This window comes from Crocodylus siamensis, chromosome 2, assembly GCF_052110815.1.
Source record: "Crocodylus siamensis isolate JL-2025a chromosome 2, ASM5211081v1, whole genome shotgun sequence".
NCBI classification, from domain to species: Eukaryota; Metazoa; Chordata; order Crocodylia; family Crocodylidae; genus Crocodylus; species Crocodylus siamensis.
Window position 1 is genome coordinate 57,907,309 of NC_143396.1, and position 14,963 is coordinate 57,922,271.

Here is a 14,963-nt window from a genome sequence, read left to right on the forward strand (position 1 = left end):
TGGTCTTTACCTATAACTCACAAACTGATGGTTGGAATTTTCCATCAATTACATCAAAAAGTCTGGTCAGTTCTCCTATTTCTGGCAGAGTGCATGTACAACAACTCTCTGCATCCATCTCTTCAGAGGTTGTTTTTTGTGCCAGTTAGTTTCCACCCCCAATTCTATGCCTCTGTGCCAAAAGCATCTTGTGTTCCTGTTACTGTTTACTTAATATGTCATATCCTTGCTTGCAGAGGGAACTGACTTGCTGTTTTTCATGGGCTAGGTATAAGTGCCAATTAGTGCTACCAAATGTCCATAACTCAGGTACACTAGGTGTGAACATACCTACATGTACAATATGTCTCAAAGAACAACATATATGGTATAGATGAGGAACTGGGTTTTGTGTTCCCTGTTTGTTGAAAGAACCGGTCTTTTTGTCAACAGGATTCTTGTTAGCAAACTAGTAGGGCTGTGTGAAATTTTGCCCAGTGTTTTGTTCCAAAGCTGCTTTGATGCATTTTGAGCTAGAAACAGCGAAATCTAGAAACAAAAGCCTTTGAAAGAGCTTTGAAATGAAACAAGGGAACTCGAAATGTTTCAAAGTTTTGAAATGTTTTGAAGCCAGCCTACACTCAGCTGAAGGAAGAGAACCTGTACCCCCAGGAAGAGTCTGGCACATCCCCCTCAGCCCTCCCAGGGGTGCAGGCAAGCCCCCAATCTGCCTGCTGGATGACAGGAGGCTGGTGATGCTGGCTGGGCCCAGCGGCAGCACCGATCTTCCTGGCACTGGAATAGCATATGGGCGAAACGTCAAAACAGCACTGAAACAGCAAGACAGTTTTGATTAAATGAAACGGAACAGTGCTTTTGAAACAAAACAAAACTCTAAATGAAACATTGTTTGGTTGAAACGGAAGTTAAAGTGGAACGGTGCTGTTTCACACAGCCCTGCAAACTAGTACTTACAGAAACTGCTTGATTTGGAGGGGTCAGGTTGTGTTAAACAGTAACAAGTTTTAGAGGTTGAGTTGTAGAACTTCTATACATGTACTACATCAACTAAACTGGTATGTTAATTTGTTATAAGAATGTTGTGTAGTATGTATAATTTATCTTACTGGGATGTATTTCTAAGATGAAAAGGAGAAGTATCCCAGTTTAGAAGGACTTGGATATACATTTCAGTTATGAGTAATAAGAATTTTACTTTTTTAGGTGGCAGGAAAAGAAATATTCCATTCAGACGCCAACGCATGCAGATTGACCAACCTGTCCCCCCCTCAGGAATAAGTTCTTACCCAGTTCCCCAGCCAGATGACCCTTATATTGCAGACCTCCTTCAAGTGGCTGATAACAGGTAATTTAAATACTTTTAAAAATTCTAATGTATTGGTAATATTGTTGTAATAGAAAACATATGTCTCCCCCCCGCCCTTCAGTTTTCCAGGAGTTGGATAGTATTTCAAGTCATTTTGCAGTGCAGCTTATGTATTCGCTTGTTGTGCTAGTGTTTTGCCCTTTTAGTTCTTTATCAAGAAATAGAGAACTTGTTGGTAAATAACTCCTGTATGTCACAGTTGGAGATTCATTGATCTCTGTGTCTGGGTTTATCTGACTATTTAAAATGGGAATCCATAGCGTCAAAAATGTTCTGACCTGTTGTAGTCTTTTTAAGTTCTTTTCAACAGAAGAATTGCTCTGTTATTTTTCCGTAGTCAAGAAACAAGTGAAAGCTAGGCACTGACATTTTCCAACGTGTTCCCTTGCTTTAAAAAGAAAAAGGTTGAGATTGACTGCTCTGGTAACTTTTAATAATAATCTTTTATCTGATACCTTCCTGACATCTTTTAACTCACCTTCTTTTTTCTGTTGAGGCTTCTATGTTATACAAAAGGTTGAGAGGCACAGGGACCCTAGGGATGTGGTTTTATAACTCCCCATTTAGGTGGCACATGCGGTTTGGACAGATCCTGATGTTTTAACTGGTCCTGGGTCACAGGTGGCCATACATTTGATTTAAGGCAAGATACAAACAAGCCACAAAATAATTCCACATTATATGTCATGTGGAATAACTTTGTGGTTTGTTTACTCTCATCACACATTAAATTGACTTACCTGTGTGGCCGGGTTACTAATTAAGGCATGATTAACCTGCTAATCATGTCTTAAATGTAACGTGTCAAGGGCCTTACACGGATCCTTTTTGGGGATCAAGAAAACAATAATATAAAACATTGAAACTCTTTATCTTGCTTTCTGATATTTGTATTGAATTCTTCAATGAAGCGTATCTGAACAAATGCAGTATATATTGATATGTTTCAGAATCCAGGAACTTCAGTTACAAGTAGCCGAATTGCAGGAAAAACTGGAGATTTCTGAACGTGGTGTGAAAAATTATAGCAAACAGGTACAATTAATGCTTTAAGATTCCCCAGTAGGAATCATCGGGATGGTCTAGGTATTACTTGTGTTTTTTATTACACAAGAAGAATTCTGTGTATTGACCAACACATTTACTTCTTATGTGTTGCTTTTATATTTCTGGATGATGTCACTTATGGTAAAATGGGATTTTTTTTAAACTAAGATATATTTCTACTACTTCTGTTGTGCTTGTATCAATTATTCCTTTAAATAATATATTTTAAGGGTTTTAAGCTAATTGATTTTAATTTTGTTTTTAATTATTTTCTATTTATTTTCTTAAAGATTCATTCTTAATGGATGGTAATTGTTAAAACATTTGGTAAATATAACATTTACACTAACTTTGTCATTCAGGAAGACATGCAATAATCAGGAAGAATGCAATATCTATGCACATTTCTTTAAACAATTATATAGCTTAATGTAGTGATGTGGATTCTTAATGTGGATATTCTCACTATGTGGGAATTTTAACTAGAAGTGCTTATTCCTTACATGTATTCCTGCCCAGTTTCACTATTGCAGACACTGTAGGACAAAGATATAAAACGGGGCATATCACTGATCTCTTCCGTTCCTTCACACTGTCAACAATGGTAGACCTGGAACCTGTTTGGAACCATTCATAGAAGAGGTGCTTATTCAGTAGTGGACATATAAGGATTTAGATAAATTTTAGATACATTGGTAGTAATTAGTAGTGATGGGCTTTCAACCCACTGAGGATTTTTGTGGAGGATCTGAAGAATAATAGACTGTATTTCCTTCCCATCAATATTTTTAGGATCTGATGAACATACTTGGTACCTTGCATGTTCAAGAGAGTCACTCTCCATCTAGATGCTTGATTTGCGGTGTATGTACTCCCCAAATTAAAAAGCATAGTTATAATAAATAGTAGTGCTACTCCTTCAGAAGGCATCAACAAGAACTATCAGATCCAAGTAAAAAACCACACTGATCCAAGACAAGGGTGTCAAACTCGCTTGGGGCCTCAGGTCAATCTGGACTGTGGGGCTCATCGCCAGCCAGATCCAACCTAGGGCACTGGGGTGGCTGCCATGGCCAGCGTGGTCTGAGAGGTCTGGGGGTGGAGGTCTGCTGGCAGTGGGTCTGGAGGAGGAGCCTGGGGTAGTGGTGGGAAGCCAATCTTGTCACCTATACGTAGCCAGCAGGGCCAAAGGCCTTGTTCTGTGGCAGGCCAATTTTTCATCACCTGCCAGTAGCTTAGTGGGCCAGACAGAACAGTTCTGCAGTCTAGATTTGGCCCAGGAGCTATATGGTTGACACCCCTGTCTTAAAAAAATAGCTAGTACAAATTTTTTGTACTCTTATTAAACAAATGTGAATAAAAAAAACGAAATGTGCTTATTGTACATAAAATATTGACTTTGTTTATGAAATGAAAGGAGAACTGAAGCTTTTTTTAAATAATCAATAAAGAAGTAGACAAATTATAAATGTTTGGAAAACAAATAGTTAAATAACATTTCCCTACTTTACTTAAAATTGAGTATTGGTTAATAAGACTTCAGCTTTCTAATTCAAAGTGCGTTGTTTAAGGTGGGTGAATTCTCGTTAATTTTTGAGAGAAAATGAATGCATTCTTGAAATGTCTTTCTCCAACGTGTTTTCTCTGAAGGAGACATAGTCTCAGCCACTTTTATGCCTGAGATGGATATCCTCCCAGCCCTTATCTTTTGCTCTCCTTCCACCCCTATCTTTAGTCTAAGTCTTGCAAATGTAAAGCAGCAAAAATATATTGCTAGGACTGTCATGTCTCCTTGTATGTCATTTGCTAGGTTGGTTACTTTTTTAATACATTCCTGTGGTAGCTTTAGCTCAACAATTAGCCGGCTAGGTGAGTCGTGTATTGCCTGAAATTCCTTTAAGGGTTTTTGTTTTTTTTTTTAATCAAATCAGTTGTAAAAATGCCGTCTTCCAGTTACCTGCAGCTAAGCCAGTTTTTTTGCTTTTCCTTGAGATAGACAGGCCCCCTGTCCCTAAGCCTTGCGTCAGGCTGCAAGAGAGGCATTTCAGCACTGAGTGAGGGATTTGAGAAAGTGAACTAAGGCTGCTTGCAGTTAAAAAAAAAAACCAAAAACCAAAAAATAGCCTCCCCCCCCCCCCCAAAATCCAAACAAAAACAAGACACGCTTTACCTAACGAAGTGGCGTGTTACTTCACTGCAGCTCTGCAGCATCTATGAAGGTCGGGTGCATCAGTGGGGCTTTGGGCACTTTTAGCTAAAGCCAGTTCAATCAGCTATTAGATAAACATGCCGAGAAGCCCCACTAAAGTGCCCAATCTTTACAGATGCTGTAGAGCCAGGCTGAAGTAACATGCTGATTCTTTGGGGCATCCATAGGTCTCAGTGAGGAAACATGCAGAGTTCAAAGTGCTGTTGAAAAAAAATTTTTTTAACGTCGTCAAGTAGCCTGGTTGCCTATGCATGTTTTGGGGATCAGGGAAAGTCTGTGTTCCACACTGACATCCCACATCCATTGATCAGATTGGTTAATCACTCCCTAATCTAGTTCCATTTGTAAGAGAATTAGGTATTAGGCCTGTGCAAAGCTTCAGTAGCTGGTACAATTTGGAGGAGGTTCAGCTTGATTCACGGATAGAATCTCCAAATCCAAATCAAATTGGGAGACCAAGTAAAAACTCCAAATTGATTTGAAGCGTCTGAATCGTTTTGGAAAAAGCTTTGAAAAAGATTTGGCCAATTTGGAGATTCAGCCATAGACTAAACAGCCATCTGACAGCTTCCTCCACCTGGTAAGTCTGTTGGGGTTAGGGCAGGGACTGGGACAAGCTTCCCAAGTGGGGGAGAGGGGTGGGGGGCCTGTGGGTTGCAGGTGAGGCAGCGCTGGGAGCAGAGGCTCTGCCCTGCTGCCACTTGCCCAGCCAGGGGGGATGGGGCAGGGTGTGGGCGCTGCTCGCTCCAAGCAGCAGGGCATGGCCCCTACTCACAGCACTGCCGTGCCCACATCCCACATGCTGGCTGGCAAGTGGCGGCGGGACAGAGCCCCTGCTTCCAGTGCTGATGTGGGTGCAGCAGCTCTGGGAGTGGGGGCTATGCCCTGCTGCCTCCTGGAGTGAGCTGTGCCTTCATCGTGCCCCCCCATGCTGGCTGGACAAGTGGCAGCAGAGCATAGCCCCCATGGCTCCTGCTGCTGAAGCAGAGGCAGGCACAGCCAAAGGAGTCGCAGGAAAAGCCCCCATGGCTGCTGTGGTCACTCACTCACTCACTCCTATTGGGGCTTCTGCGCACTCGTGGCAGAGCCCCCCTGCGCAGTGCGGAGCAACAAGGATTGGCCCTTCCCCACTTGGCACCCGTACAGCAGCTGCCCCGTGGCATGTGTGCAGCGCGGCTCGATAGGGCACCACGTGCTGTCTGGGAGCTCCATGGGGTGGTTCCATGTGTCAGCCAGAGCCTAGCAGTGCTCCACCCCAGCGGCCCCAGCTCCCAGACAGTGTGTACCACCCTGCTGAGCCATGCTGCACCCATGCCATGGGGCAGCTGCTACGTGGGTGCCAGACGGGGAGGAGGCAATCCTTGTTGCCCTGAGCTGCATGGGGGGGCTCTGCCACGAGTGCCTTGAAGCCCCAGTAGTTGCTGCTGGAGCTGGTGAGTACAGGGCTTTTCTTTAAAGCCTCCGCAGTCACTGGCTGCAGGAGCAGTTACTGGGGACTTTGAGTGCTTGTGGCAGAGCCTCCCCATGCAGTGTGTGGGGCAGAGGGGGCCCGCAGGCATCACCCCTCCCGGCCTGGCACCTGCACGGCAGCTGCTTCATGGTGCGGGTGCAGCATGGCTTGGCAGGGCACCGCATGCTGTGTGGGAGCTGGGGTGGCTCCAGCAGTCAGCCAGAGCCTGGCAGCGCTCAGCCCCAGCAACCCTACCTCTCAGGCAGTACGCAGCACCCTGCTGAGCCGTGCTGCAGCCATGCCATGGCCCAGCTACCAAGTGGGTGCCAAGGTAGGTGGGGGGGTGATCCCTGCTGCCCTGTGCTGCGCAAGGTGGCTCTGCACCCAGAGGCCTCAGTCGCCACTCATGCAGCTGGTGAGTATAGGGGGTTTGGGTTTGTTTTTTTTTTTAAAGTGATGGGGCTAGGCTGGGGCAGAGTGGGGCATGGGACTGGGCAGGGCAGCCATGGGGACTTCTCTTGCAGATTCCCCCACCCTGGGAGAGGCAAGCATAGCTGGAGGAGCCTCCTGGTTGTGCCTGCCTCTCCCCGGCCAATCCAAATCACCAAATCTCTCTGAATCATTGCCAAATCTTCCGAAGTTGATTCGGCTGAATTGATTCAGGACCATCATCCGAATCTCCAAATCGAATCGCTGTCCTCTGAATTGGCCAAATCCAAATCAAATACTTCCCTATTCACACAGACCTATTAGTTTTACAGTCCTGCCTCACACCAGTGGTTATGTAATGATCAGTTATTGTTTGTGAAGTGCTTAATTTCTTAGTTTAATTATTAGGAGAGCTGAAAGAGGACCTTGGAGAAATGGTAGATTAACAAAGTGGAATAAGTAGGAAATGAGAAGGCTTTTTCACAGTCACTACAATTCTGTTATCTTTTGTCCTGTCCCTTACTGCCTTATATTGCCTCACCTCACCCCCCTGCCTCACCCACAACTACCCCTAAAGCAAACTAAATGCAGTCTTCCAAAGATATCAAAAATGATAGAAATTGTGTGGAGTTGGAAGAGGTAGGAGAAAAACGGCAAAACATACAGCTTTCAGGTTAGTGAATGTATTTTATTAAATAGATTTAAGGCTGAAAACTTGTAGGGAATAGGGTGGGGCTTTTGAGTGATAAAATTAAGTTGATATTGCCAACTGTTTTATGTTTCTAGTTGAAATGGAGAGAAGACAGAACATACCTAAGTTGGGAGTAGGAGTTCCCAGTCTCTAAGATATCCTTTTAGACATTTTTTTTTTTTAATATCAATTTGGTTTTCACTCCTGTAGCCTTAAAGTTGGGAATGAAGGGAGAGATGCAGTGAATCATTTTGATAATCCTAAAAATCCTAATGTCAGTTTTGTATAGTCCTTCAATTTGATAGGATCTGTGGCTAGGGAGAATAGTGGTAAAACAGTTCCTTAGATCTGTGTCAAAGTGTTACAGTTGGGTATGTGTAATGAGTAATCTAAACATCAGAATTGCAACTGATTTTTTTGTTGACATTTTTTTGTATTTTGATTCACTAAAAAATCTGTAACAGTCTTAAAACATGTATTACCAACTGAAACCAAGGTCATCTTAGTCCATGATGAAAGGCTGGCTTAGAACTAAACCTGTCTTCTCTTGAGACGTGTATCAGTGATGGAAAAAGAGGCTCTGGGGAGTAGGATTTCTAGTCCACAGGTGATATACTTATCTGTTGCTTGCTCGCAATATCCCCTCGAGAACAAATATTTATAATTTGACTCTCTTGTAGGCCATAGGTATATCTATTATTCAGCAGTTCTTTACTGCTAAGAAAGAGATAGGGAACTCTTTTTTTTTCTGTATTGAGAAGATGTAGCCTGTGGCTCTAAGCAAACGAAGCAGGCAAAAGCTTCAGGTTCTTGAAATATCCACTGCCTTTCCCCCAAATGCTTCATTTTCTATTTAGATCTTAATTCATGCAGAGTCAGTCCCTTCTGTGTTTCTTGAAATGGATTTTTTTCTATTGGCCTTGTTGCATCACTTCCCCAAACACCAGGAACTAAACTGATGAAAGCACACATTCAACATAATTACATCCACACTAGGGATTTTGCTGGCAAAGCAGTATCAGCTATCCCAGGTAATCCATGTATCCTAGTTAAAATTTGTAAAGTAAACCTCACTTATGATTTGTTTGGAAATAAATAATCACTTAAAAGGAAAAACTGTTTTATCTCCAAAGGTTGAAATGAGAGACCAAGAAATAGAACGTCTAGTATTAGCATTGGATGGTGGTCGCTCTCATGATATTATTTCTCTGGAATCTAGAAGTAAGAGCAATGAGAAGCTTATTGCCCAATTAAATTTGCAGGTAACGTTTATTATCATTGAGTTCAATTTATAAATACTAGCAACCTATAAGTTGATTTGTAGCTTTTCTTAAAAACTATTTATGCTGGGAACAAAATCAACTTAATGAAATGTTAATGTAATATTTTTAGTCTTTTGTTTTGCAAATATATTTTCAGTTGATTTAATTTTTTTGTAGAATAGTTTCAGTCTCTGAGGGCTCTATCTGTAAAAACTTGAATAATTTTCTTAAAAAGATAATTTATAAACTTTTATCTGTATTTAATAAGCACTGAGATTTGCCAGAATACACAGTAGAAATGGAATAGTAGGCTGATAATGATTTAGAAAGGTATGATATAGGAATTTATGTAAGATTATTGTTTCTGTTAAGCTACAAAGTTCATTTTGAATTTGCAGCTTGTTTTTTCTGTCTTTTTACCTTTATTTGATTCTCTACCACTAAAATGAAAATGCTCTAAACAATAGGCTGACTGCTATCCAGAAGAATTGATTTATTAACGGAGGAGTTATCTTGCTATAGGGTCATGCAGTAATGATCTGTGATCAGGATATCTCATGATACAGGAGGCTGTAAAGTTATTAAAGGAGACTTATTGTAAGATAGGGCTCTCTAGTTGGCTGCTCATAGACTGCATGTGGGCCACAAAGGGTTAGTTTGTGGCCCTGGTGCTCTCACTTAGCTACTACTCTGGTTGCAGCAGCATGTGTGGTCTCCAGGCTCTCCTTCCCTCTTCCAGTTTCTACTGCCTGCCCCTACCCTAAAAGGCAGGGCACTGTAGCACAGAATAAACTGTGGTACCCAGGAAGCCCGTGGCAAGGGAGCTGAAGGTGAGGGTGGGTGCTCACAGTGTTTTGTCCCCTTGAGTAGATTTGAAGGTCTGAGGGTTTCTTTTGACAGCCCCTGTTCTAATGCAAAATGAGTCCTTCAAAGGAGTGAATGCAGAAACAAACTTTAGAATTCTTCCGTTACGAATATTGCTAGCAAATGAAGAAGAAACAGTATATAACTAGATGTACTTTTATGGTCCAAGCAAAAATGAGCACTCTTACAACTTAAAACCTCTACATCTTAAAGTCCTAAGAATTTCTAACAGGTGGGCAGCCTGTTAGGGAGTTCTTATCCAAATTCAGAAATTTAGTTCTAAGGGACGCTGGATTTTCATTACATCTACAGATGGGAACCACAGCAAAGGTTGCCAGAGAAGCACATCTCAGAGTATTGAACCCTCTTTTCCACCCCCTTCTCAAACAAAGGCTTATGCCATTACTTGGTAGAAACTTCAACAGATGTGGTCAGAAAGAAGATGTTCTACTGTCATTCTGTTGGTCATCTAGAATTTACTGACCTGAACCCAAAATCAATATCAATGTCTTAAGACTAGCTAGGCCTTTCAAAAAGTTTGTCTTGCTTATGACTCAGTTCTTTTTCCACTGCTTCTCATAGCCCCACTTATGCTAATATGGCCTGTCTAACTTAAAGTTAATACAGTGAAAAGCCTATTAAAGCTACTGTAATGCAAGCTGAAAGGATTCTAGCTCAACACAAAGGTCTACAAGCACCATGGGGTGGGGCGCACAGTGGTGCCACCCACACAGTGGGCAGTCCCTAGTGGCTTAAATAATCTTGCTGGAAGTGGTCATTTTAACCAGCTTAAGCTGGGAAAAGCTGCTCTGGACTCTAATTGGAGTTTGAGTACTCTCATGGATCTCCTCAGGGGAAGAAAAAAATTGAAAAATGGGTGTTCCATTCAGGATGTTGTTTTATAAATCATTTGACCTCTTGTGCCTTATCTTTTATATAAAGTGCAGTGCTGGTCAGACACCCATACACAACGGTCAGATGCCCTGAAGAGTGAGGTATTAAGAGTTAAGGTGTTTGCTATTTTCTTGAAGCCCTAAGGCAACTGGTACATCGTACTCCATTTCTATTATGCTGTGAAAGACAAGTTGGAAATGTTTCAGAGGAGCTAGGGGGAAGAAACAGTGCTTCAGCCCACCGAGACCCAGGGAAGTCCAGTGAATTGGGACCAAATATTATGGGTTCCTGTTAAGGTGAGAGTATATTAACTCTCCTTTTATTGGTTTTCCAATGGGAAATAAACTCATTCTGGAAGGCTGTCGTGAGCCCAGTGCATTGTTAAATGCTACAGCCTTAACTCCGTATAAGTTCACAGTTTTGCTTATTCATTATTATTATTGTATTTTAAGAAAGGAAGTACCACAGTGTTTTTCCCTGTTTAAATAATGCTTTAATGAATAAAGGTGTAAAGGTTGTAGCTGTGTTGGTCTAAGCACATAGGGAGACAAGGTTCTTTGGGTGAATCTGGTATCTTTTATTAGACCGACCTAAATAGTTGGAAAACAATTATTAAGCAAGCTTTTGGGTTCAAAAACCCTTTGACAGGCTAAGGAAGTTTCTGCAATTGGTGTGTGCTCTTCCTGGATGGAATGAAAAGTAAAGAAGCCAGAGGCTGGTCTGGTATGCATACAAGACAGGTAGTCAGTGAAAATTTAGATTGACTCCTCAGTGAGTGAGAGACATGCTAGGGAGTGGGGAGAAAGAAAGGGGATGAATAGTGGAGAGATACTTGGGGAGTCAGCTGTCAGGCAGATTATAATGTGTCATAAATCCAATGTCTATATTTAGTCTATGATTTCATAGGCTTGTCTCTGGGAAGTGTTTTGTAAGTTTCCTTTGAGGATCAGGACTGAGAGATTGGCGAGAGAGTGGTTTTCTTGTGAGAAATGTTCCCCCATGGGTAATTGGGGTTTAGTAATTGTGGGGGTGGTGAAGATGTGTTGGCAGGTTTTTCATTTCTTGTCATGGCATGGTCTGGATCCATTTGGTGTGTTCTGGTCTTGAGGAAGTTTGCTTCTGGTGCTGAGGTTAGTGAGGTTCAGTGCTTGTTTGAAGGCTAGGTTGGGTGGTTCTGGGAAGGATTTTCCATACAGGTTCGAGGGAAGGGTGATATGTCGTAACCAGCTGTGTGCGATTTGTGGGTGGGGTTTCTTCTGTACTGCAGCAGTTCTTCACGTGGTATGCGGGTGGCTCTTTCATACATACAATCTGCATACCACGTGAAGAACTGCTGCAGTACAGAACACCCCCCCACACACACACACACAAATCGCACACTACTGGTTATGACGTATCACCGTTCCCTTGAACCTGTGTGGAAAAACATCAAACGATTGCAACCCATACTAGAAAGAGACCCTATTCTTAAAAAGATCTTCCCAGAGCCACCCATCCTAGCCTTCAAACAAGCACCGAACTTCATTAACCTCGTCACCAGAAGCAAACTTCCTCAAGCCCAGAACACACCAAATGGATCCAGACCATGCCATGCCAAGAAATGCAAAACCTGCCAACAAATCTTCTCCACCCCCACAATCACTACACCCCACAACAGAGCCATCAGCAATCTGGGATCTTACAGCTGCACCTCCAGAAATGTAATATATCTCATCCAAAGCACCAAATGCCCTGATGGAAAATACGTAGGAAACACCAAACAACAACTGCGCACCAGAATGAATGCACACCGGAAATCTATCAAAGACAGGAATACCCAGTTACTTGTGGGGGCACATTTCTCACAAGAAAACTACTCTCTCGCCAGTCTCTGTCCTGATCTTCAAAGGAAACTTACAAAACACTTCCCAGAGACAAGCTTATGAACTCCACTTCATCAACCTCCTGGATACTAAAAATCATGGACTAAATATAGACATTGGATTTATGACACATTATAACCTGTCTGACAGCTGACTCCCCAAATATCTCTCCACTATTCATGCCCCTTTCTCTCTCTCTCTTTCCCCCCCCCCCAACCTGTCTGTCACCCATTAAGTCCTCAGTCTACGTTTTCACTGACTACCTGTCTTGTATGCATACCAGACCAGCCTCTGGCTTCTTTACTTTTCATTCCATCCAGGAAGAGCACACACCAATTGCAGAAACTTCCTTAGCCTGATGAAGGGTTTTTGAACCCAAAAGCTTGCTTAATAATTATTTTCCAACTATTTAAGTTGGTCTAATAAAAGATATCAGACTCACCCAAAGAACCTTGTCTGCCTTAATGAATAAAAAAAGCATGTACAGTGTTTCAGAAGTATTAGAGGTGCTATGTTTTTTCCATTGGAATGTGACAATTCTGTTTAATGGGGCTTTTATTAGATTTTTAATTATAAAAACATCTTAGGTTGAATATCTTCAGGAAACAAATAGAGAACTTGAAAATCGCATACAAGATCTTTTGGACACCAAACAAAATGTGACTAGCGAAGTTGTTCATTTAAGCAATAAAAATGAAGAACTATGTCAAGAACTCAGTGAGATAGATCATTTGGCACAGCAGTTGGAAAGACATAAAGAAATTGTGCTTGAGACGGCAGATAAGGAAATTGAGGAAGCCAAGGTAAGCAAATACTATAATGTGGGCAGATCATTTAAAACCTGATCAACTCTTGCCAAAGTTATTTATGCTGGCTTCACTAGGCTAGCTCTGCCTTCTTTTACTAAGGCCCCATCAATGTTCAGGTAAAGGTGCAATGAGCCCCCAGTGGTGATCTTCCTGCCCCGGGGTTTTCACTCACCTTCAGAGAAGGTATGCTGCAGGGACCCTGCAGCTGCGGGGCTCTGGGTCCTGGCAGCTCCTGAGGGCTCACAGCCCTGGCTGGGCAAAGTGTACCTCTGTGGTTGGGAGCCTAGACCTGACTGGGCTCCCAACTGAAGGGGAGAGAGACCCTGCTGTATGTGCAAATGAAGCTTGATAGCAACCAACTGTAAGGTTAGTATACTTTTTTTTAGGTCTAACTTTGTAACTGGTTGGAGCTTTTTATTGTTAAGTACTTTGCACATGTAACTAGTTTCAAGGTAATTGCACAGTTAACCAGGCAATTGCACGATACTTGTTAACATGTAGGGACAGCCTAAGAAGCATTTTTCAGAATTACTTCATTGTTGTAAGGAATTCCTTAATGATGGGTCACTGCCCTGAATGAACTGTGAGGAACTATAACAAAAAAAAATATTATGGGATGGTATGTTTAACACCATAAAAACTTTATGTAGGTATATTGTTGGTGCTATATAGGATTCCATTCAGAATGATCAGGAAAATGAACAGGATAAATCAGCAACCTTACTAAACAAAGCAATGTTGCTCGGGGAGTGTCGGGGGGAGGGTTCCATTTTACTATTTTAGTCAAGTTAATTATTTAAAGAGTAGTGAGCTTTTAGGAAAACTACCAAAACCAACTTGAGAGACCAAGTTCTTTGTAACAACAATTTTATTTAGAGGGGTTTTCTGAGGAATTGTGCAGTAAGTCTTTCTACTGCTTTACGTTTTAATAGTGTGTGTGTGTGTGTGTGGCAAATTCTATTCTATACATTTTCATTATTTCTGGACTTTATTGAATAAATAACATGGAATTTAAGATCTCAGTGTAATCATTGACTGGAAAAATCTTAGGTGTTCTGTTTGATTGACTTAGTATTATATTGGCTATATATGCATACTTAGATTTTAGCAAAATAGAAATAAGCAAGCTGCACATGTCTTTCAAAAGTATTTTGTATATAATGTCAGTTTTTTTGTGTGTGTAAGAAATTGCAATAATTTCTAATGTTTGCATGACTTAACATACATTTTAACTTTAATAGAAAGAGATTAAAAGAAAACACAATGAAATTCAAGACCTTGAAGAAACAGTAACAAGACTTAAGTCGGTAAGTAGAATGTGAGAACGAGAGAAGTGACATACTAGGTCAGATCAGTGGTGCATTTTATCTGTCTCCAGCAGTGGCAGTAGTGGATGCTTTAGAGAACTGGTTCTCAGCCTTTTTGGACATGAGGCACCCCTCCATAATTTTGTGATTTGAGCGACACCCAATTTCACAAACAAATTTATATATTACAGAGCTTACCTCCTTATACAAGGCTAGGCACTAGGGTCAGGGACAAGTCTGAGCCTTGCTTATCTGCTCACGTCCTCATAACTCCCAGTACCTTTCAAATGACCTGGTGGCACCACAGGGTGCCCTAATACACTGGTTGAGACTCACTGCTTTAGAGGGAGAGCATTGAACAAGGTATATCTAGAGTAATCTATCCCTTGTTCATTACCCTTCTTGGCATCCTTCGTTGCTGGTTTTGAGATGCCAGAAGATGCATCTCTGACTGTTCTATTTAATACCTGTTAATAAATATATCATCCTTGAATTTTCTCATCCCTTTTGATCCTCGCTATGCTATCTGTCTCACCAACATCCTGTGGTAATTAGTTCTACAAGTTAACTATATGCTGCTTAAAGAAGTACTTTCTCTTTTTTTTAACTCTCCCCTGGTATGGCAGGTGCTGTATACCCTTGATCACTTGGTTCTCCTCTCTGTACCTTTTGTAATTCTAACTGTATCTTTTTTGAGATGAAAACCAGAGCTGCACACAGTATTCAAGATGTAGGAGCACCATTTTGTTTTAAATTTCCTTCTTAATGATGCT

General features: G+C 41.6%; 1 protein-coding gene across 2 annotated transcripts in view; it reads left to right on the plus strand.

The window, feature by feature from the left end:
• Nucleotides 1-14,963, plus strand: part of CEP135 (centrosomal protein 135) — a 75,180-nt gene that overhangs the window by 10,004 nt on the left and 50,213 nt on the right. For both annotated transcript variants that reach the window (XM_090035957.1, XM_090035958.1), the window contains exons 5-9: nucleotides 1,204-1,345; nucleotides 2,317-2,401; nucleotides 8,326-8,454; nucleotides 12,662-12,877; nucleotides 14,125-14,190. In XM_090035957.1, coding sequence (XP_089892083.1) covers nucleotides 1,204-1,345; nucleotides 2,317-2,401; nucleotides 8,326-8,454; nucleotides 12,662-12,877; nucleotides 14,125-14,190 — 638 coding nt within the window. The remainder of the gene's footprint in view (nucleotides 1-1,203; nucleotides 1,346-2,316; nucleotides 2,402-8,325; nucleotides 8,455-12,661; nucleotides 12,878-14,124; nucleotides 14,191-14,963) is intronic.